The sequence below is a fragment of the Gobius niger genome (assembly GCF_951799975.1).
Source record: "Gobius niger genome assembly, chromosome: 20".
Lineage (NCBI taxonomy): Eukaryota > Metazoa > Chordata > Actinopteri > Gobiiformes > Gobiidae > Gobius > Gobius niger.
The window spans coordinates 25,988,467-26,011,870 of record NC_136871.1 but is presented as its reverse complement, the minus strand read 5'-3'; the positions used below and the strand labels follow the sequence as shown (position 1 = coordinate 26,011,870).

The following is a 23,404-nucleotide window of genomic DNA, read 5'->3' as shown; positions in this document are numbered from 1 at the left end:
CACCTCTGACACTCATCCAAGACGAAGGCCCTAGGGTGGTCGTCTCCGGACATGGTGACCACAGTGTGCCTGTCCACTGCCCCCCAGCGGCTCTGGTCCACCGTGTGCCGGCTGATGGTGGAGGTGGTGTAGCTGGTCCAGTAAAGCATGTCCCAGCCGCGGTGGTATGCCAGACCCTCCACTGAGCCCACATCTGGAGAGAAATAAAATAGAAATAGGAAGGATCTTCAAAATAGCCAAAGCAGTTGATCCCTGGGACATAATTTGAAGGCTGGATAGCATATATATTTACAGTTGTAATATTGCACAACAAAACGAAAGGGAAGTTGACATAACCTCATTATTTAGGTTTAGGTTGATTGAGGCCTACACTACAAGGTTAGCCATAGTTTCTGCGATGGGGCATGTGGGCTTTCTGAATTGACAGTTGGCAGGGGTGGGGCTATGATGAATCAAACAATAAAAGCAAACTTAAAAGTTTTAGGTAATGTTAAAAGTGCTTATAATGCATAATCTGCATCACAATTTTTAGCAACTAAATCAACATTTCATTTGAGCAAGTTTACTCCATATCGTCGATGTGACATATGATATTTATAGGTGTAAGAATGTCATTGATACACTGTATTTGATGCTGCTCCATGACTAACACTTAAGATCATTATTGTTGCAAATTATCAAGGGCTAAACAAAAAGATAAGGAAGATGAAGGGGCCTAAAATGGACCCCTGTGGAACTCCAAAGTTCTATCTTTAATAAGCCTTCATAGTCAAATTAAATGATACACACAGTCCACGGTTGATTGGCTTGAACAATTTATCTAGTCAAGTACATGTACAAGCTCACAACGTAATGGTCAGCTTTTATTCAACACTAGAACCAACAAAGGAAGAAATAATTGAAATAATTTATATCAATTATTCCATTCCAATGAGCCAGTTTAATGACAAATAACCCCTAAAAACAAGAAAATACTGTCTGTATTGTGAACCATTATCTTTACATGTTATTGCCACTAGGACGACACACATAAGGTGAATATTGCAATACATAGGTCGTAAAACCTATACTGGTAAACACCGAGGTTTTGGACCTGTACTGGTTATGCCATCAAAGCTACTTAATGATCTGCCTGCATCTTTCCTCAAGTAAGTTATTGTTACTGGCCTAATATTTATTGTTTTCATTGTTGACCCATTCCTAAGTGGGGTCTTCAACATCCTCTTCTGTTTACATTATCAGTGATGAAGGGAGTTTATGGCCATTGAACCCAGCTAGTTATACACAGGCCCTGATAGATTTTTATTACATTTATCTCAAGTATGTGACAACAGCGTGTGATCCCAGCGTGTCCTATCTATACTCTGCTTGAAGCTGTATTTGTCTATACACTTCATATCTTGTGATAGAATGCAGAAGTACTCATCTTTAAAGACATGGGTGAACTCAATGAGCAAAACTATGGACATATTAATTACAGCAAGGATTAACTACTACCACCACATTAATTTTAACAGATTTATAAGGCCATTACAAATGATAACACTACAACTGCAGTAGTTACTTCTGACTCCTTTAGAGACCAAGCGACACATGGGAAAAAGTCTTGGCCTCTTTTAGCTCCACCCTCTGCGTATAGGTCAGCCAATCCCTAAGCAGCTTCAGCCATCAGTCCAGAGTTCACTGCTGTGCCTCATTCCGCCTATATCTTCAAAGCTCTTTCTACACACTATCATCGCTGCATTTTCTCTGGAGATTTCTCTTGTTTGAAGGAAAGCCCGGTGCGGCAGCCTGAATGGACTTGATTGGGGGAACAGCGCGGAGTCGCCGGCTGCTTTGAGGTGACTGGAAAAACCCACCATTCTTTCTGCTTAGCTGTAGTCCTAATGTGGAGAACAATTTATTGATGAGAGAAACCTTGAGTGAAGTAGGTCTGATTGTGCTCAGTGGAATGGTTGCAGAATGTGTTATGGGTTTATGTAGCCTTCTGTTGATTTCTAAAACAGCATGGTCCGAGTTTAAAACAAGGTATTGAGTTTTATATAAATTGAAAAATAATCTGTCTGTCAGATTGCTTCTATTATACACCTAAACTGACATATTATCCCCAACAAATACAGTTTTAAAGCCTTTCAATTTCTACACAATGCTCTTGGGGACATTTTAGCTTCACTACTAACCTGTAATATAGCGTTGGTGACAGGTATGTAGCTGCAGGTGGCTCTTGGGCTCTCTTACATGAAGTGTTTGTACAATTTAGAGATAACAATACATGGTTTTGTTCTCTTTTGGGTGAACAACTACTTAAGGCATGGGTTAGACCTGGTTTAGCTCTAGTTTGGACCTGTTTCAGCCCTTGACCCGGTGCAGTGCAGTCATGTAGTCACTATTGTTACATGTCCTCGGAATCAGTGCAGGTATTTCCTTGTTCAGACTGATTAACCTTTGATTCAGCACTGCATTATCTGCATTTTTACAACAGTGAGCACACTGAAGTGACAAAACACCATTGTTTAATGGGTGTTTAATGTGTACAGTAGCAATAGCAGCCGAATGACTGTAGTTTATACAGTGTTCAAATTATATAATGTACATCTAAAATAGAATAGAGCAGTATTTAAAGGTCACATCATAATTCTTGTAATGTCATTAGATAAGTGGAAAAGAGTGTGTGCAGCTGTGGACGGGGATTGGCAAAAATGAAACAAATTCTCTAATTGAGAACTTGTGGTGGGAAATATGCAACTATGATGGAAAAACAGAGACAGGGGTCAAACAGATAAGATTATATTATGGGAGTAAGGCTTAAAAATGCAAAATTGTGGTGTGCTGTGCTCAAAATGAAGCTACAATATTCTCAAGATCAAACCTTTAACTGAAAAACATAATTAAAACTAACTTTTAATTATGTATTGGTTTATTTGATTGGAACAGCGCATGATAATGAACATACATGGGTCTCATGCATGTAAACACGCCACACCGGATTGTAGCCGTGGGCTAATTTCCATCCGTCGTTCCCCATGCGTACTCTCAAACACACTTAAACACTGTTGTAGACTACTGAAAGGATTGGTATGATTATAATGGTAAAAGTACTTTTTAAGCATAAAGTTTAAAGTCGAGTGTTTTATGAATGACTCCTGTTTAAGTTTAAGTTTAAGGTTAAATGGTAAATGGTCTCAACTTATACAGCACCTTTCTTACCGTCTTTAGGTATACTTTGTTGCTTAAAATTGATTCATAGTAATTCAATTCTAAAAAAAAAATATATACAAAAAAAATATCACACCATATTGTGACATCAGTCAGTATTTTGGCTGCAGAATTATGGAGGGGTGGGGTGTTGCAATTGCTCTGTAATTTCTGTTTTGTCAGTATTTCTCTGCAGTCTTAAATAAATAAATGGTGAAAAGGTTTTGCACTTTGTTCTGCCAAGTGTAGTTGTAAAGTGCTATAGAAATAAACTTTGATTGATTGAAGTTGCTACAAGAAAGTAAAGTGTTGCTGACCAGGAGCAAAGGCCCCTCCAGACGTTTTAGGATATGGGTCTTATCTCCTTTATCGCCCACCACACACTGACCCTAACCAACAAACTTTTTTCTTTATCAACTCTATCCACAGCAGCAGCATGGGCTCCCCTCTTATCTGTGAGTAAAATGCACCAGTGGAACTCCACGTCTCCGGATGGGAACGCCACTGATTCCGGACTGGGGGACATAGAGCGAGTTTTGGTCCCCATCCTGGACGTCCTGATACTGGTTTTGGGGGTGAGCGGCCACAGCATGGTGGTGGTGATCCTGTGCAAGAGACGAAGGGGCACTCCGGGCTCCTCCCCCCAGAGTTCGGTCACCGGAACCGGGACGGACATCTTGCTCCTGGCCCTTAGCGCCGCGGATCTCCTGCTTCTGTCCATGCTGCCTTTTCATACGTCGGCCATAGCTCTTCAGGGCTGGCCTTTCGGAGACGTCATGTGCCGCTTGGTGGGATTCCTGGGATCGGCTTGCTCCTCCGCCTCGGTCTTCACGTTAGCCGCGTTAGCCGTTTCTCGTTATCTAACTGTCGTCAAGCCTGCAAAAGCGTACTTCCTACTATCACCAAAGCGAGTTTCTTTAATCGCATGTCTACTTTGGATTCCTGCTTGTGGACTAGCCTCCCCTCAGCTTGTTTTCCGATCGGTGGGCACACCCAAAAGCACTCCGGATGCGCTAATTTGCTTCTCATTCCTATCCCATAGAGGACAAATGATCTACGGACTGGTTCACTTTCTCGTAGCGTTTTTACTCCCTTTATTTACAATCGCAGTGGCGTATGTCGGTATCTACATATTCCTCTGGGTGAGCAGGCATCAAGCGAGGGCGCCCCAAGTCGAACGCTACCAAAGCCGAGTCACCCAGACGTCGGCCATGTTGGTTTTGGCGTTCACCGTTTGCTGGTTGCCTTCGTATGGGCTGACCTTGGCCCTGGTCGCAGATGAGACGTCAGGCGCGACCGGGTCATCGCCGCGATATGGGCCGTTCAGTGTTTTCGCGAGACTCATGGCTACGTCCTCGACGGTGGTCAATCCTATTTTGTATGTGCTCATGTCGCAAAAGTTCAGAGAGGACCTTGTCAAACTGTTCAAGAAGAGAAGGAGTGAGGATAATGGAGTGGTGGCGATGGCGGCAGCGTGACTGCGTTTGTGCTACCGTTAGCATGTCCATGTGTGAATAAAAGCTGTTCTTTTACAGTGCTATGTGTGTGTTCAGTTGTCTAGGAAATTTTTCGTGAAAGGCTTTCAACAAGTACTTGTGTGGACTGTGTTATGTGGAAATTAGGGCGATTAAAACTAATTGGCAATGAAAAATATTCTATTTTATATTACAAAGGCAAATAAATAATACTGACGGAAATTCTCTATCCTCACTCAGCGTATCTCACATCTAATCTGACCGAAACTTTATTTAAAAATTAAAAAACACTGACTTACTGACTTAAAGGAATAGGCCACCGTTTTTACATACTGAGATATGTTCTTACCTTAGCTTAGACGAGTTCTTTAGGACCTGTCTGGTCTTCACCCGTGCCTTCAGTCACGTAAACACAGCGCAGACGGCGTTAGCATTTAGCCTCTCCTGCTCTCCACTATAGCTCCAAAACAAGTCAAGATAGAAGCTACCAAGCTCTTCCACGTTTGCTGTTAAAGTATAATTACACAAAATTAAACAATGTGGATTTTCTAAGCGGATAAAAGGGGGAACTATATTGTAAGGCGTAATAATACCAGGAGTAGTTCGAAATCCGCGCAGTAATCTTCACTTTACTGCGCAGTAATCTTCACTTTACTGTGCGGATGCCAAACTACTCCTGGTATTATTACGCCTTACATTATAGTTCCCCTTTTATCCGCTTAGAAAATCCACATTGTTTAATTTTGTGTAATTATACTTTGTAGTGGAACACTTCACGTAACCATATTTAAACAGGGAAAACGCGGAAGAGCTTGGTAGCTTCTATCTTGACCTGTTTTGGAGCTATAGAGGAGAGAGGGAGAGGCTAAATGCTAACGCCGTCTGTGCTGTGTTTACGTGACTGAAGGCACGGGTGAAGACCAGACAGGTCCTAAAGAACTCGTCAAAGCTAAGGTAAGAACATATCTCAGTATGTAAAAATGGTGGCCTATTCCTTTAAAGTAATGGTTAATTTTTGGATTTGAAAATACGGGACATTTTCTTGCACCCGTTGTGAGCCATCCCACCAGCCCAACCAAGTTCCAAGACGGGTCAAAATACGGGACACTTGACAGCCATGCAACCTCGTGACAACTGCCACTCAGGCTTCTGCAGGTGGCAGTTCGAGAGTTCTGTTTGGAGGGGCAGAGGAGTGTTTCTTTAATATGAAGCCTAGGGAGTTAATTCAACCTGGGAGACGATTTTCAGCATCACATACCTCCAGCCAATGATCGCTCCCTAGAGGCCACACCTCCACCTCAGCCATCAGCATAAGAGCCGCACCTCCATAGCAGCCAATCATCGCCCTCGGTCCCGCTTTTAAGCCCCAGCAATCATGGTTCGTTCGCTTCCCAGCTGCGCTGCGACCCGCCTCCACCCCATCTTTTCCATCCACGGCTTCTACCTGCTGCAGCTTCACGGGTCTCCCATACCACCACCAGTGTCCAGGCTCCGGGGGAGACATCCCTAACTACAAGCTGTTCATCCATACTGACTTTCATACATCGATGTTACCGCCGGGGTCTGATCGCCAAAACTAATATACATGTCAATAAATCTTCCTAATCGCTGCTTTTGTCTGTTTGAGTCTATCCAGGTTGAAATTTTGTTATGATATGGGAAATTTACAGGATAAAAGTAATAGGGGAGGACGGCGGGAAAGAGGGGCAAAACAGGGCCAAAACGGGACACTTGACAGCTATGCGTTAGTCGCAGCCCGATTGGGAATCCATCCAAGTGGCTTCTTCAGGACTGGCGTTCCACTGTTCTGAAACTTGGGGTCATTGGATCCCTTGGTTTCATTAGCATGACAACTTAGCCATCGTTGTGCCAATGAGTTAACGACCCTGAGTTTTATCCAAGTTCAGGACAGTAGCAAGATAACAAGTCAATGGTTGAAGGAGAGGAGAAACATATTCAGTTCAAAGCAACCCAGTTCAAATGACACATTTTTATGTTTACAATGTGTGTCAGATTGAGTATTGTATTTGAATGGGAAAGCAGATGTACTGTATTCACTTTCAGATCTCGATAAATTGTGAAAGTCGCTTATTTCCAAACCGGCAACAAGATGGAAAACCATTTCGGCACAGTAGATTTACAAAACATCATTTGACATCATATAAAGTTGATGATGTGATTATGAGGTACCGTATTAGTCACTGGTATTGCAACAAAATTCTGGGAAAAGATTTCTAAGAGCGTAAGTGGTTTGGTTAAGTGTCTTATTGGAGACACTGCTCATGTCTCTTTAAAACAGTAGGGGAAAAAAATTGGTTCAAAGTAAAGAGACGCGGTGAACATTAACAGAGCACCTGCGTTTTGTTATGTGGAGATAAGGAGAATGCTTGTCTCATTCCTGCCCTCTTCATGTTGGAAAGATTATACAGCACTTCAGTGTTAATAAACCCAAGACATTTACATGAAAAATGACCTTACGCCTTAAAAACGTGTAGTCGTGTTCAAACCAATAAAACAAATGCTGACTTAGTTCTGATTAACATTTAAATATATGTTTTTATATGTTTTTTAAAAGGTACTGCCATCACAACTTAACGTTTGTGGATGGACTTATTCTGAGGATCAGCCCTCGACCAAATTTTGACCTAACTGGAAAATAATGAGCATGGAGTTTGGTCGTGAGAGGGAGTGCTTTTATGTTTAAAGAACTAAAACAAAAAAAAAGCAAACAATTTCAACTTTTATATCATGACAGCATCTTCTTGAATTTTGTATGGACTTCTTCTGTATTGGTTGAGATTAAGTACACAGGTAGTGGACATCCAGTCTTCTTTAAAGGGATTATTAGGTGTAGGTAACTGAATGTTTACCTTTGTAATAGTGTCTGTGTACGGAGCATCACTTCTTGTTGAAATAAATCAATATTTTAAAAGTACGTGGCAGAAAACAAGCCGCTGTTGTATGATCCCTTACGAAATGACTCAGGATGTAAACACTTCACTGGAGGAGACTTCTGTGTTTATCACGATAAGTGTTTTAGCCATGAAGCTAAAGGTTCAACAAACTAACAAATGGTAAAATAGCATAATGTCGACAGGAAGTATAGTCTATAGCTCTACACTGGCTATAAACAAAGAAACATTAGAATTGTTATTAGTTATCTGTTTACCTCATATCTGGAGACACGGAGAGGTCAGGTTTATGAAATAAAAACAAATCCGTCATACCCCACCGTTAACTAAACTAGAGAAACAGTTGGCCTTAAGTGTTCACTCCACAACTGCAGCGTTTCAGACTGAACCCACTCAGCACAGCAACATTCGGGTTTGCTTTTTCAAATCAAGGTTATTTCATGTTTACAAAGAACCAGACAATCCGAGGATGGCATTGAGCAAACACAAACAGAATAGGTAATCATAGGACTGGAGTCTGCGGGCTGGGTTTTTATAGGGCTGTGGATTGCAATTTTATAGGTGCTGCAGTATCAGCAAACACAAAATCAGTAAAACAAAAGACTGAATGCACTGCAATAACATTATGGTATACCGTATGACAACTATTAAAACTGTATAAAAGACGGCTCGAATAAAATATGCAAAATCAAGTGATGTTATAGCGTGTGTTTTTGTGAATGGTGAAGTTGTTTAGGTATTAATAAACAGAAGAAACCACACTACGGTTTAATTTTGCCATCGTATGTCAACAGAGTTCCACTGATTTAAGGAATGATCATGACAAACTTTCTTTCAGTGGGTTTAGCAAAGGCCCACCACACATGAAAATGAGGGAAAACAAAACAATAAAAAGAACTACTCTTTCACCAGTCACTCCACCGGGACTTTAAAACATGCTGAATCATGAATATATTACTTACTAAATAAAGATACCGAGATATGGAGAGGAGCAAATTAGTTCAACAGCCCATAAATATATAAAGAACAGAGAATTCTAACGCTAGCTTCATGCTACATGCTAACACTAGCTTTGAGTGCCTGTTTTTCACTTCTACTGTGCAATTTGCCCGGTCAAAACATCCTAATGGACTCAATTTTGACTTTATTTGTATGCGATTATGTTGATAGTCCACGAGAAAATGTAAAAATTAAGAGTGAACATTTGTGACTCCCGTTACAAGCTTCCTCCCCCTTGTGTTGTTCTGTGGTATTGCCTTTTTGCAAAGTACTTTGTAATGATGATCAAGGAGATCAAGAGATAAGGATGTATAAATGCATTGTGGAGTCCTGTTTCAATATAAAGGCCAATACATTAGTAACCACGTTTTCGGGTATTTTCCACTGGATTTTGATCAATCGTATTTCCTTACAATAAAGTCAAGTGACAGATGTGCCCATTTATCTTGTATGATGCTATTGCTATGCTATTTCAATCCTCTCTAAACAAATGTTGTTTATAAAAATAAATACTCACTCTCCACCACTGTCTTCCGGTCAGAGCCGTCGTCACTGATTTGCTGTATGTTCCCAAAGTGGATGTCGCTGAAGAAGATGCGATTGGCGCCTTTCCCTCCCCCTCCCCTGTAGTCGAAAGTCATCGCTATGACGTTTTTCATGTGGTCCGGGTCTTCGAAGGGCTTTATGGGTGCGTTGAGGTTGTTTTCGTCGGACAGGTGCACGCTCTTGAGTATGGTGCGCTCTGAGTACAGCAGGTATCCCTCGTAGTCGCTGCAGCTCTGGCCGTCCTCCGCCAGCATGCCATGAGCGCAGGCGCAGGTCCGGGCTGCGTTACCCCGGAACAGGCACAGCTGGTGACAGCCGCCGTTGTTCTTCTTGCACACATTGGTTCCTGTGGCAGAAATAGAGGAATTGTAGAAGCTAGCAGGCGTCAGAAATGTTACACTGTGTCATGAGCATAGTAATTAGCCTATACACTGTGAAGACGTTTTATTGTTTGTAATATGTCAGCTCAGGATTTTGTCATCAAAACCGTTCAGCGGTTGTCTTTAGTATAAGTATTTGGACGACAGTTAGATGTATTCGTCAGCAGTGAAAAGACAGTTGAGCTTGTTTTGACTAATATGATGAAAACAAGGTTGATAAAAAAGGTGTTCCACATTACGCTCAATGTCAGTATGTTCTTAATGCCTACCAACTACGAGGTATTATGCCTTTTGTAGGTATTTGGTCATAATCTCAAATACATCTTTATTACTATCTTACACTTTGTTGGTTTGAAAATGCAATACTGCTCTAAAACAGCTGAAACAAAATATTTATAGTTTCACGTCCTGATTTTCACAGGATGTCACCGTAGGCCCCAGGTATGATTTGATGAGAGAACAACATTGTAACATGATAAAAAGCTCTACAAAGTAGATTTTCCGCAATAATCCTCCGTTAACATTCTTGTAAAGGCCCTTTCCTTCATATCTCCCTCCTCCTTCCTGTCATTTCAGCTACATGCTGCATGCTCCTCTCCCTCATCTTCACTGCAGCAGCAGAGTCATAACCTGCCTCAGCTTCACCATGTCCTTTTCTTGTCCAGGCTCCGTAGGGCAGATATTTCCTTCCTTCATTACTTCATTGACGCCGCTACCAGCAAGACCCTTAGAACCATACCCTACTTTGGGCCCTACTCTTTACCTTGCTGCCGGGCCTTGTTGAAGACCTTGATGTCTTTGAGCTGGACTCCGATGCCAGTTCTCAGGGACACAGACTCCGTGGCGTTGTCTTTGTTTCCACGTTTGATGGAGCCGTTTGCATGAGTCCTGAGTCACAGCACATTATGAGACCGTACAATGCAAACGTACACTTTTTATTATCGGGTCATTTAAGGTTTATAGTCTGACCTGTCGCTCCAGTAGATGTATTCTTCAAACACAGACACTGAGAACATGTCCATGTTGTTGTTGCCCAGAACCACCTCTCTGTTCTCTCCGGTCTCCAGGTTAATGCGCTCGATCTTATCTGTCCGAGCATCGCACCAATACAAGAAGCCACCCTGCACAGACAGAGACAAACAGGGGAAAACCACCAAAATGTTAGATGCTCATGAATAACTACATACCGTAAATGCTCTAATATAGGCCCGGGCCTTTATTTACTCAAGGGCATCTAGGACCAGGCCTTTATTGGAACCAGGCCACAATTAGAGACAGGCCTTTATTTCTATTTGAGCAAAACGGACGACCAGGAAAATGAAGAAAAACGAGATTTGTGTCCATTTGCACCTAAAATATTAGGTTCATTTATTAACATTTCAAACCATCTCCCAGCGGCTGGAACATTGACGCCTTTTATTTTGTCGGGACAACAGGAAGTGTTTCGTTGCTATTAGCGGAGCATTGACATCAATGTCACGGCAGGTTTCTGTTTCGTTATTACCGCGGACCGGATTATTTGTTGTTATCTTGCGTAAAAGGCGAGTTTAGACGGAGCGTTTGTGTTTGTGATCGATCATGAGACTGACTCGAGAGAAGACGAGACGCTCACGCTGATCGGAGGAGTTATTTTGAGGCGTGGGACTGACCTGCACACGGAGCAGCTGGACGTGCTTTGAGGACGCGATGGAGACTTTATCAAAACCCTGGAGGGTCACACAACATTTGCTTTTTGCCCTGTTTCCAAATATCGTCACAGGGGGTTTGAAAAGTGGCTAAATCTGTGTCAGAGTTTCGCTCGGATCAGCTCCTCCGCAGCGTTCCCCATCGGCCCGGGTTCACGTTTGTTTACTTCCTGCACGTGAGTTATCATTTACACCAGTATGAGACAAATTCCTAACATGGGAAATATTTCTACCGCTATAGTTTCTAATAATAGCCCCGGCCTGTTTTAGAGACCGGCTTTAATTTGCCTTCGCCAGCCGCGAACCCGGCCACTGTTAGAGACCGGCCTCTGTTAGAGACCCGGCCGCTAATGGAATACAGGCCAGTACTAGAGAATTTACGGTAAGTGGGATGAAGCCTTGCACTTGGAGCCTCGCAAAAGAAAGAATTGAATCAAATGGGAAGAAACACCCACAGCTCTAAATGAAACCAGTGTATTGGATCAAAAAAACGATGCAAAGAAAAAAATAAAATAACATAAAAAAAGACTAGAAAGACTGAAACCAGTTCTGGTCCCGGAAATCCCATAAAAATCCCATTCCATTGTCTAAGACCTTTGAAAAAGTTTAGGCCGCGATGAAGGTTAATCAGATACATGGAAAGTGCACGTTATGTTTTTAGGTCACTTTTTGTTGGCCAGTTTAGGGTAAAGACAACTTCCTGTCCACATTTTAACATAAATTAAAAATTAAAACAGAATGGAATTAGTAGAATTAGTTCAGATGGTGGCGTTTTTTTTTTTACCATTTGTTAAATTGCGTTAAATGAATGTTAGTCTATAGCTTCAAGGCTAAAACACTTAAACACAGAAGTCTCCACTGAAGTATTTACATCCTGTGCAAAGTTTTTAACATGTTGTAAGTAATCATTGAACGGCTGTTTGCTTTCTGCTATTTCAGCAAGACATGGCTAACTCAGGAACAGGACAGGAAGTTTGCACCACCACCTTCCTAGGCAACGTTCTGTTCGTTGAATTTTTTGTTTTGTTTCAGTTAAATATGAAAATGAAAACATTTGTCATTGTTTTAAGCTCATTCAATTTCTCATCCCACAAAAAAATCTACAGTGAAAACTACCAGAGTGTGTTTTGAGGAAGCCAGTCTGTCTACAAGGACTGCTTTATGTAACTTTCATGATCAAATCAGAAAATTCATACACACAGTCAACGATGCAATAACGTGAGTCTGAATGAGAAAAATATTCAATGAAAAACCAAACAACTCAGGGCTACATCCACACATAAAGGGGCAAATAAACCGTGATTGAGTCCAGACTGGTGATGTAAAACTGTCTGAGGTTCTGCAGAAAGTAAACACATTACCTCATAGTCGATGGAGATGCCGTTGGGCCAGCTGATGCTGACATTAACCAGGACAGCCCTCTGGGAACCGTCCAACCGAGAGCGCTCGATACGCGGGTACTGCCCCCACTCCGTCCAGAACAGATACCTGCCCGGGACACAGGCGCACAGGGAGGTAATCAATGAGGGTTGAGGGAGTTCATGTTTAGAAGGAGGATTGTGAACTGAATTAACTAAATACAGATTCCGTTTACGGTACAGCATACAGTACAATCCAAAATGTCGACCAAAGCCCTACCCTTTCGCCGGGTGCACAGTGATGGCCCGCGGTTTGTCCAGCCCCTGTGAGATCACCACGTATCTGAAAGAGCCGTTCAGTCGTGCCACTTCGATCACGTCGAAGCCCTGGTCCGTCCAGTAGATATTTCCTGAAAGAGAAATCATGGGTAATGTAGGTCAATCCCGCCTCCTGCAACATTAGTTTGTGTGTAAACAGCCTTATTAAAAACACACACTCACTGCAGTTTCATGAACGAAAGTTGAATCTCCACCATCAACCCCCTGCAGTCCTTATAGACATGTAAATGCTACGCCCCCTTACCTGCGATCCAGTCCACAGCGATGCCCTCCACTCGCCCGATGCCGTTGGTCACCACATCCTCTCTCCAGGTCTGGTCCCTCTTGGCTCGGCTGATGGTGCTCAGGCCCATGTCCACCCAGTAAATTGTGTCGTTGTCTGGATGCAAAAACAATGCAATCAAGCTCCAGCCGAGGTGACCGGGAGGAGAGTGACCCTACGGCGGCAATGCTAATGCTTGTAACCTGCGTGGAAGTCGATGCCCACAGCCAGAGAGGTGCCCGACACCGGCACAAGGGCGTCTGATTTATCGGCAGGGTCCAGAGGGATGCCGCGGATCCCCTCGTGAACAGAGTACAGCAGGAACGAGCCCACACCTGCAAGGGAAGGAAGAGAACTTTACATCTTCACCATGAACACACCGTGACACGTCGAATATTCTATACCATTTTAAAACACTATGTTCCATTTAATTGAAAATGTATTTGGAAGTCAATTGTTTTTTCCTTCAAACAGGGCTCATATGTAAAACTAAAACTAAGCTTAAGACTAAAACTGAGCTTATGCACATTATTATGTTAGCATGTGTTTCTGTTTTCTGTTTTGTGCTACATTGTGGCTTCTTAATAGCCTGGCTGGACAAAATATCACAAGTTATATTTAGTCTGGGGACCACCAATTCATTTTCTCGTAGGAGAGGTGTGGTTTACGATTTCCCATAGCCGTTTATTGGTTTATTGGCCACTACGAATGTCTATCATATGTCTGCATGTAGCCGTAGCCAATTGTATCAGATGACGTCTCTCCTCATTCTGTGATTGGTGCCCAAATCCATGCGAACATTTCGGCCATGGTCCCCAGGCTGTTGTGCAGTTCGAAATGATTCTAGCGCACACAGCAGCATGGGTATTCCCAGACTAGCTTCTTAAAGGGGCTAGATGCAAGTTGGCCATTTTATACTCACTACTGCCACCTCAGGTCATATGTGTAACTGCACCTTCTACATGAAGCTCGTGCATGACGGCACTTCGGACCCAAAGTAACAACGTTTTGAGTGACACTGCAGGATTTTAGAGGCAGTTGTGGTGAATAAATCTGGGCTCATTCTACACCTTAGGACATTGCTGGAACATGTAGGAAAATACTTAATTTTAACATTTTTAAACTCTGTATTGTCCCTTTATAAAGAAATTACAACTAATACAAAATATTGTGCAGCCTTAATGAGAAGGGCATTTCAACAAATTAGTAATGAACCAGTAGGTCTGTCTGTATTTTTATATATCGTATCAGTAACATATTATTTTGGAATATTGTATTGAGGCACCTGTACCGTGATACGCAAATCAAAAAGATGATCAATTTAATGTGGTTGTTATTTGAGCACATGTCATAAAACACGCAGAAGTTGGTAAACATGTTAAACATTTTACTCTGGATGTAAAATTTAGCATTGAAGCTAAATGCTAACATTAACAACAGCACCACCATCTGAAACTGTTTTTATGATGTTTGTCTATGTTCTCCTCTGTTTTGAAAATGTACGTGGACAGGAAGTACACTTTTCCCTACACTGGCCAACAGGAAGCTAGCCAAAAACATTCTGTGCACAGAGCTCGTCAGCATAATTAACCAGCATACATGATGAATGAAGGCTAAATAATGCTTACATTATGGATGGCATTACTTTGTCATTAGTGGCATTAGTGTTTCCTTCAAAAATGAATTAATGAGGGACGATTGAAGGACAGCTTTATCTTCCCTCCCTCTCAAATTGGATGTATCGTTTTAGATATTGGGCGTATGTATAAAATACCAAATATTTCCCTTTCATAAAATCACTTAAGATAATAAAAAATGACCTGGAACCAAGAACTATACATTTTTGAATTGCTCTCCGCATTATTCTAGGATAAATGAGAGGCACACACCCTCGCAGGACTGCTGGCCCAGGCGCAGGCTGTATCCGGCCGTGCACATACAGGCTCTGGATGAGGGTGACGTGGGGAGACACAGCTGGGAGCAGTCTCCATTGTTATTGCTGCACAGATTACGGCCTGGAAACGCCGCAAAATAAAACACATGGCATGTTATACAAACGTGTCCGGGCTCAGATAAACATGCTCAAACAACACTGAAATGGAAAGAAGTTGTAAAAAAAAAAAAGCTACCTTTCTGAACGGTCTCGTTGTAGATTTTCATGTGCATCATCGGGGAAGTGCTGTTCCTGAGGATTGTCCAGTTTCCCCCGTCTTTTTTGTCACACGTCCCGATCTGGTCCGTCCCCTGGTCGGCCCACCACAGCTTTTCTCCTACAAAGCATCAAGAATTTTGTAATGCTATGTGATACGGCAAAGGAGTATATAACAATATGTCAGAAAACGATACATTGTGCCGAGTGTGCAACATTAGCCAACCCATTGAATGACTACATCTACTATAAGTTCGGACAAAATTCAAGTGAGTTTAATATTTATGGAGTCAGATCAGTTTTATATAACATGGATTTGACATAAATGATTAAAACAGCTTGGATTAGTTATTGATACCTGAGAGGGAAAGCTAAAGCTAACGTTAGCGACTTTTCATTGTAACAGGTTATATTTAAGTCATTTATTTATGAAAAATAAGAAATTTTGTGTGCACTTCTTTTTTTCTCTCTGGACATTTGGACAGCAACCGCCCTCTTCTCGGTACGGCGGCGGTTTTTGCCTTTTGCTGTGTTTTTGTGGAGGTTCAATGGATTTTTTTTACTGCAGAGAGTCCGTGCTAGCCATGAAGGACACAGGTTTTTATAAGAGTTGGAGAGGCACATACTTCTCTCTCCACCTCACACACTTCCCCCAGCTCTACCAGGGGTATACCGAACATTCCCAGGCCAGTCGAGAATCATTGTCCCTCCAGTGTGTCCTATGTCTTCCCTGGGGTCTTCTTCCGGTGGGACACCTCCTTTAAGCTTTTATGTCGTTCACTAACTTGGAGTGTGGAGCGTTACCGAAGAGGAACCGCTTACACAATCGCACAATCGGTGATGCATAGAAACCAAGACTTGTCTCACACTTAAGCTATGGCAACGATCAGGGAAACATTACATGATAATGTAAACACAAACCCACTGTTTTTCCCAGTTATGTCTGATTTGAGTCCATCTGTGTCTGCGCTGTTGTATCAGTCTGAGTCATCAAACCAACACTTAAGGTTCAGATCTTTGAGTTTGTTTTCGCTCCGACAAATCCACTCCTTCACAATCTGCACAAGGACAGATGAACTGGCATGACTCACCACTTACGGACATGATTTTTATTTATTTGTGCGCTGGGGAAAGTGAAAAGGGAGTTTGCCTAGTTTTAGTTTCCAGTCTTGGTTTGTGATATTATCATTTGAGCGACCATGAAATATATTCCTGTGTCGCTGGGGTAATACAGCTTAGTAGCTTCTGAACTGCAGGATGTCAGAAGTGGGTGTTTATATATTTAAGACGCGACACTGCAGATGAATAGGGGAAAAAATGTTGTATTTGTGAATGAAAACGTGTGGGGGAAAGATGAAGGAGCGCCACGATGTTGAACTGAGGCTCATCTTACCCATAATGGCCAGAGCAGTGGCTTTGACCAGTTTCCCCTTCACTTCGATGACTTCCAGCCCAGAGCCGTCCAGGTTGCAGCGGTTGATGGTGCTATTCCCTGAGCTGATCCAGTACAGCTGCTCTGTGTCGAAGTCGATGGACAGGCCTGGGGCAAAAACACATGAACACAGGGGTAACAAGGTGTTTGGTCAGCAGGGGGCGCCATTAGACACAGCCCGGAGTGTCACGCACCCACTGGTCCTTTCTGGTTGGTGAAGAGGATGCTCTGGTTGCTGCCGTCCGTGTTGGCCATGCTGATGTTGTCTCCGTCTGTCCAATAGAGTTTACTGAATGAAAAGAGGAAGCAAAATACATTAGTTGGGATGTCTCAATTCTATTTTACAGTATATTTGGTTGTGAGTCAGTGGCATTGACCAACAGTGTGTTATTATTAAGCTTTAAAAACCACATGACCAGATTTACTTTTGACTTTATAACCGTCATAAAAATGTACAGGAGTAGAAAGTATTATATTTCTCACTCAAATGTCGTGGAGTAAAAGTTCTAAGGTAAGTTCAGTCCTTAAAGGTGCATTAGGTAACTTTTTATGTAGGGAAAAGTTCACGTTAATGCGTGATCCAGCGGCTGTATGGGTGGTTAACATAGCGCCTTTATTTTCCATCCCGGAGGGCTCTAAGAACGTCCAGGACCAATTGTTTTCTTGGGTTTCTGGTAGTTTTTCACTACTGATGGAACCGTCTCCATGGTTATGAATACAACCCATACAGCCAGTGGGCATTTTTTTCCTTCTTTTTTTGCATTAAAAAGTACCTGATGCACCTTTAAGTAAATTTACTTTGTTCACTAACCACCTTTGCTCACGCCAAGGTCTGGTGGGGTTGATCTCACTTGTATTTGTGCAGCCTTTCCTCTTAAGACGGCAATCAGTCCCTCTGACACCCAGTCACCTGGATCACACCCTCAGTGTGTTTGAAACATGTCTTTAAAAATGTCTGCGATCCAACACTTTAATGCTGGAGTCAAAACAAAACACAGCCCCTTCCTCACTGTTTGCCCCAATGCATTCTGGGAAAGGAGCCAGTGTTTGGTTTGAACATCTGTTTCTTATTCAAGCACAGGTTGACAATGAGCAGATCAGACTTTTATCGCTTAAGGTTTGAACGTCTTTGAAAAGTAAGTAATACAATCTTTATAAGATTAGTTGAACCTGAAAGACTATGGCCTTATTTTCTCAGGAAAAACAAACAAACAAAAAAACAGTTTGGTGGTTTGGTTTGAAAAACTCTTTCAAGGTAAATGCTTTATTCATGAATTTAAAACCTTGAGGCAATCCATGCTGCTGGATAAAAGTGAAAGAAAGAGAGGCCAGCGAGAAATAATTTCAGTGATATTTGTTGACAAAGGAGACAAGCATTTAGAGAGTTGAGGCCGTCACACACTGGAAAAGGATTGGAGAGTTTTGGCAAGAACAAAGATCTGTGATAGAGGTTCAAATGAGAGGTTTGGTTGCGAGGGAATGGGTGACACGTACCCCAGTATTGGGTGCAGCACCAGGCAGTGGGGTTTGTCCAGCCCCTGGATCACCGCGTTCTTGAAAGATCCGTCCAGTCGAGCCACGTTGATCTGTTTCTTGTTTGCGTCGTAGCTTGTCCAGAACAGGTTTCTCGAGACCCAGTCCACAGCCAGGCCGTGAGCGTTCGGCAAGTCTGCGAGAAACACAAAGTACTGACAAGGTAGCTGAGACAATAAACCGCTTTTCATCTTATACAGCAAGAGATCTTCAACCCTGACAGGAAGTGATTGGCACTTTAGGACCTTAGCTGCCTGTGGTCCGTCTGTTTAAGGCTTTATTTGTTTCGATGACTGAGTGATCCTGTACGTACCGGCAGACACGACGATCTCCACCCCCGTCCCGTTGATGAAGGCTCTCTTGATGGTTTGGGTGCGTACGTCAGACCAGTAGATCCTGTGCTCCATGGCGTCGTAGTCCAGCACGGTCACGTTGTCGATGTCCGGGACGGTGAAGGAGATTATGTAGTTGTAATACGGATTATCGATGTCCACTCCGCGGATCTCGATCTGACGAGCGTACAGCAGGAACTGACGCGACTCTGAGGAAAGAACAAAATGTTAAAATTCGAAAATATTATTACAGAATGATATTGAAGCCAGGATAAAAAATAAATAAATCAGCCCACTGGCTTTAATCAAGAGGGCAGTTCAGGGTTAAAGAACAGGGAGAGACATTAAGCAAATTGTTGGATTGGGGCCATATGTGAAGCAGCCCTAACCACTAGACTTTTGGCAGCACAATCTTAGATGGAATTAATAATTTTGGAAAACATCTGATGGATGCAGACTCTGGCAACAACCACAAATGGTCACATTTGAATCTGCTAGAGAAGGGAGAGAACTACTCTTTCTACCCACTACCTACTACTCCAATACTATTACTACTACTACTACTAATGGCTTACACTTGTACACTTGTATTCCACAACTACTTTAACAAATGCTGAATTATGGATGGATTTACCATAGTATAAATGTGTATCACACTATCTGAGTAAATATATAGAGACATGTGGCTGAACAGCATGAAAGGAGGAATAAGAGATTAATAAAGTATAACTTAACTTATAACTTAACATAACTTAAAAGCCATCAACACAAAACATGATCCCAATGACCAGCTCGAAACAGAAAATGCTATTTTTGCAGTGGATAATCAAAGAATGGATCTGGATGAGGACATAACCCGTTTAAATATCTAATTCTGCTGCCTTTAGTCACATCTCCATGGAGAGGACCTGGAGACGTCCCCACTCCTGTTACAGTCATGTTTTAGGGGAGCTGAGTAAAGTCAAGTAAAGTCAAGTAAATGTTAGTTTGTACATGTCTGAGGAATTGTTCAATGATGAAAATATCTGACATAAAATCAATGCTTGTATTTCAATATTATTTATTGGGTAAAATTGTACGCGGTGTGGCTTTAAAGTGGCTCAACAGCAAAAAAATGAACTACAGAGAATTCTAGGCATTATCACTTCCATTGGAAAATCTACTTAATTTTCAAATGCAAGCATAAGACAAAATATTAATATGAAGCCGATTTGAACTGAACTTTCTTTGTGTGTGCTAAAATTATGCCATATTCGCCATAAAACATCCAGTTGAAAAAGTGACTCCCATAATGAGTCTCTCTCTTTTAAACTGAAAAATAAGGTTATAAATCTAGGAGTGATCATGGACTCAGACCTGAACACGGCCACATCAAATATATCAGTAGCTTTTCACCAACATTACCAAGACTGCAGTACATCGTGAACACTGCTGCTTCTAAAGTCCTGAACCAGGAAATACGACCATATTAGACCAGGGCTCCGGTCTCTGCACGGGCTTTCTGTCTCTCAGAGAATAGGCTTAAAAACAGCTCTGCTTGTTACAAGTCTTTTCACGGTCTAGCACCAAAGCACTTTTCTGACATGTTAGAGCCACATGAACCATCTCGGGCCCTGAGAAGTTCAGGGAATGGTCTCCTGCTGGGTCCCAGAGTCAGGACTAAACAAGGTGAAGCTGCATTTCAGTTTTACACAGCTAAAATCTGGAACAGTCTTCATAAGGATGTGAGACTGGCCTCAACTCTGACAATGTTCAAATCCAATTCTTTTAAGCTGTGCAAATGACAATTGAAAGTATTTAATCTGCACTATTGCCACTAATGTAATTAATACCTGTTTATATTGATGTTTTATGAATTGATTTTATCTGCCTTCTTGCAATTTTATGTAACCGTGAAGCCGTTTGAATCGTCATGTGTATAATTTGTGCTCTATAAATAAACTTGCCTTGCCAAGGAAGTCTTTATTTCGTGTTTGTAGAAAAATAACCCGCTCTGACACCCCATCATCTAACACTCTCCAGTAATTCAGTAAAACACTGGCATTACATTGTCAAAAATCAGCGGGGTAATCACAGGATTGACACGACTCCAAACCCGGGTGCACACGCCTGAATGCGCCTGACTGACTGCAGCCAACGGGGGAAGGAGTTTCGGATCCCAGTGTTTTATTTCTGCTCCGAAAGCAAACATTAAAACAATCCACTGCTCCGCCGTGATCCCGGTGTCCATAGGCGACTGACTCAACAGAGCAAAGTCAAGTTCATTCAGATGAGAAGATACATTACAAATGCATGGAACCACGCACTATCATTGACTGTGAAGAGGGTCTGAGTGACAGAGAGAGGACAAAAAACGACTCAACTAATGACAGTGTGGCTTGGTCCGGTTGGTGAGATAACTTGGAGGCTCGCAGACAGAATGGGGCTCTCCATCCCATTACGCCGAAGATAATAGAGCGCTCTGGCCTGAATACTAAACCCACAAAGTGAATAAACACAGTTGAACGGAGGTTTCACGCTGCAACACTTCAGTGCCTGCTCAAGCTGTCAGGGCGGCGGACCGGCAGGAAGAGAAAGATACCCTCGAAAAACGTCTAATCCTCTCGTTTGGGGCGCCTTCATGACCAAACAAAGTGAAAAAGGCTTTTCTGTTTCCACCAGTTTGGGCAGGAAGTATCTTGGCACAGTGAAATGCTATTTGCTATTATATCAAAGTAAACTGGACACAACCGGGAACTTTTCAGCAATAACTGGTAGTTATACCAGCAGATAAAGTAATAAAAAGAAGAAGAAAAAACATGCAACGTAATGCACTTTAGACCATATTATTTGAAAAAAAAGATTTAGTAATGGCCATACCGCCTTTGCTCTGCCCAATCCCGTCAGACCTTGGAAGCTAAGCTGGGAATGGCCTGGCAGGACTTGGATGGGAGACCGTTTGGGAACACCAGGAAGCCTAGCCAATGTAGTGCGTGAGTGAGTGAGTGTGGTGGTCGGAGAGGCCGACTGGCTGCCTCGCTTCCGTCAGCGTACCCCAAGGCAGCTGCGGCTACAATAGTAGCTTACCACCACCGACCATGGAGTGAACGAATAGTGTAAAGCGTCTTTGAGTGTCCAGAAAAGCACTATATAAAATTTATTATTTAATATTATAATATTATTATTATTATTATTATTATTATTATTATTATTATTATTATTATTATTATTATTATTAATGTCATTATTTACAATGAAAAGTAGATTTTTTGCTTGTTGGAATCATATTGACTGCCTTAGCATTAAAGCTCATTCATTAAATGAGCTTTAACGATTTTTGAGGTAACATTTTGGTAACTCAAGTATAATTTTGAATATCCTGAAGTCCTTTCAAATAGTAAATCTCTGACTTTACCTTTAGAAACGGCAAAGTCTTAGAAAGCTACTTTTTCGTGTCTTTTGCAAACACGAAAATAGCCTTTACAGGGTCCTATGCATAAAACCTGCAAACGGCAAAACTAATCATGATATTCATCCAAAATATCTCAAACAAACAAAATTTCCAAAATCGTGCAGCCCTTGTGTCTGCAGTAGTTTTCCACTCACAAACACAAACATATGAGCATTTCTGTGGATCCAGGAGAGACACATATTGTGTGTTCATCCATAGGGTACGTTAGCGTGTGTTTTGTTGCGTACCATAGCAGGTCCGTCTGTCCGGGCCCAGCTTCATGAGGTGTGGGCAGGAGCAGGAGAAGGTCTGGTTGTAGTTGATGAGGCACAGATGGGAACATGGGTCCTTCCCGTCTTTGGCTGCGCACGGGTTTGGAGCTGAGGGGGAAAAGCGACAGTAAAGGTGAATGAGATGATTTTGTGTTTTGGAAGTTCATTCTAAAATGTGTGTTGTTGCTGGGTTCACAGTGTTCACAGCGCCACTAGCTGAACGTTTTATAACATGCCAATTAGTCCAAATTTTTAAACATACAATATCAATGCAGAGAATGTTTTAACGCCTGACACATCTACTGTTGTAATTTCCTTTACCCTGTGGCTGCCTGGAGGGGTGGTAGACCTGCAGATCGAAGGGCTGCGTGTTGGTTCTCTGCACCACCGTCACGTTGCTGCCCGTCCACTTGTTGGCTTTGGCCAGAGTGTTCGTCCTCCAGTCGGTCCAGTACACCTCTCCCCCGTACATAGTGACCGCAAACGGGTGGGACAGGTACTCGTGGCCCCTCAGCACCTCGATGAGGCCAGAGCCGTCGTACTTCGCCGAGTAAATTGCGTCGGATCTGCGTTAAAGATATGAGTTAAACGTCATATCTAAAATCAAACAATACAACCCCAACAGATTTATATGTCCAACATTATTATTCCTTTCTTCCTTACTTTGGATCTAACCTTCATGTTTTTAATGTATGCGGCTAAAAAGGAACCCATAAGTACTGCTGTTGTTAAATGTACAAAATTGTAGGAGAGAGCATCAATCTCTTACTGTGCAGTTCACATTGAAACTATCTGGCGTATAAAAAAACAGCTTAAAATGGGGTAAATGGGAAAACGAATCTAAACTGGAGCCGGCGCTGCGTCTGACTGACCTGGCGTCGATCCAGAGTATGCGTCTCTCCAGGTAGTCCACAGTCAGTCCGTTGGGCCAGCCTCCGTTGCCGGTTTCCTTGTGAATGGTCTTCCTTCCCTGCCCGCTCATGGACGCAGCCTCGATCCTGGGCATGCTCGCGTCCCAGTCCGTCCAGAACAGGATTCTGCACAAAGCGAGTGTTCAGCCGTCGTACCGTCATCAAAAACGTCAGGCAAATCTCCAGCCTTTATG

General features: G+C 42.4%; 2 protein-coding genes across 3 annotated transcripts in view; one reads left to right on the top strand and one right to left on the bottom strand.

Moving 5' to 3' along the window:
• Positions 1 to 23,404, bottom strand: part of LOC306979667 (low-density lipoprotein receptor-related protein 1-like) — a 166,915-nt gene that overhangs the window by 39,622 nt on the left and 103,889 nt on the right. For both annotated transcript variants that reach the window (XM_079578739.1, XM_079578740.1), the window contains exons 26-42: positions 23,172 to 23,336; positions 22,621 to 22,865; positions 22,276 to 22,407; positions 18,579 to 18,806; positions 18,227 to 18,401; positions 16,927 to 17,021; positions 16,694 to 16,840; positions 15,281 to 15,421; positions 15,041 to 15,166; positions 13,355 to 13,486; positions 13,134 to 13,268; positions 12,831 to 12,960; positions 12,554 to 12,680; positions 10,477 to 10,628; positions 10,271 to 10,395; positions 9,099 to 9,473; positions 4 to 193 (exon numbers count right to left, since the gene is read on the bottom strand). In XM_079578739.1, coding sequence (XP_079434865.1) covers positions 4 to 193; positions 9,099 to 9,473; positions 10,271 to 10,395; positions 10,477 to 10,628; positions 12,554 to 12,680; positions 12,831 to 12,960; positions 13,134 to 13,268; positions 13,355 to 13,486; positions 15,041 to 15,166; positions 15,281 to 15,421; positions 16,694 to 16,840; positions 16,927 to 17,021; positions 18,227 to 18,401; positions 18,579 to 18,806; positions 22,276 to 22,407; positions 22,621 to 22,865; positions 23,172 to 23,336 — 2,820 coding nt within the window. The remainder of the gene's footprint in view (positions 1 to 3; positions 194 to 9,098; positions 9,474 to 10,270; positions 10,396 to 10,476; positions 10,629 to 12,553; positions 12,681 to 12,830; positions 12,961 to 13,133; positions 13,269 to 13,354; positions 13,487 to 15,040; positions 15,167 to 15,280; positions 15,422 to 16,693; positions 16,841 to 16,926; positions 17,022 to 18,226; positions 18,402 to 18,578; positions 18,807 to 22,275; positions 22,408 to 22,620; positions 22,866 to 23,171; positions 23,337 to 23,404) is intronic.
• On the top strand, positions 1,647 to 4,710 carry LOC306979678 (QRFP-like peptide receptor). The gene is made up of 2 exons (XM_079578758.1): positions 1,647 to 1,841; positions 3,625 to 4,710. The coding sequence occupies exon 2, from the start codon at positions 3,660 to 3,662 to the stop codon at positions 4,671 to 4,673; it is 1,014 nt and encodes a 337-aa protein (XP_079434884.1). The 5' UTR covers positions 1,647 to 1,841; positions 3,625 to 3,659; the 3' UTR covers positions 4,674 to 4,710.

Coding starts and splice junctions, on each gene's coding strand:
- LOC306979678 (XM_079578758.1), top strand. CDS start 3,660: ATGCACCAGTGGAACTCCACGTCTCCGGATGGGAACGCCACTGATTCC.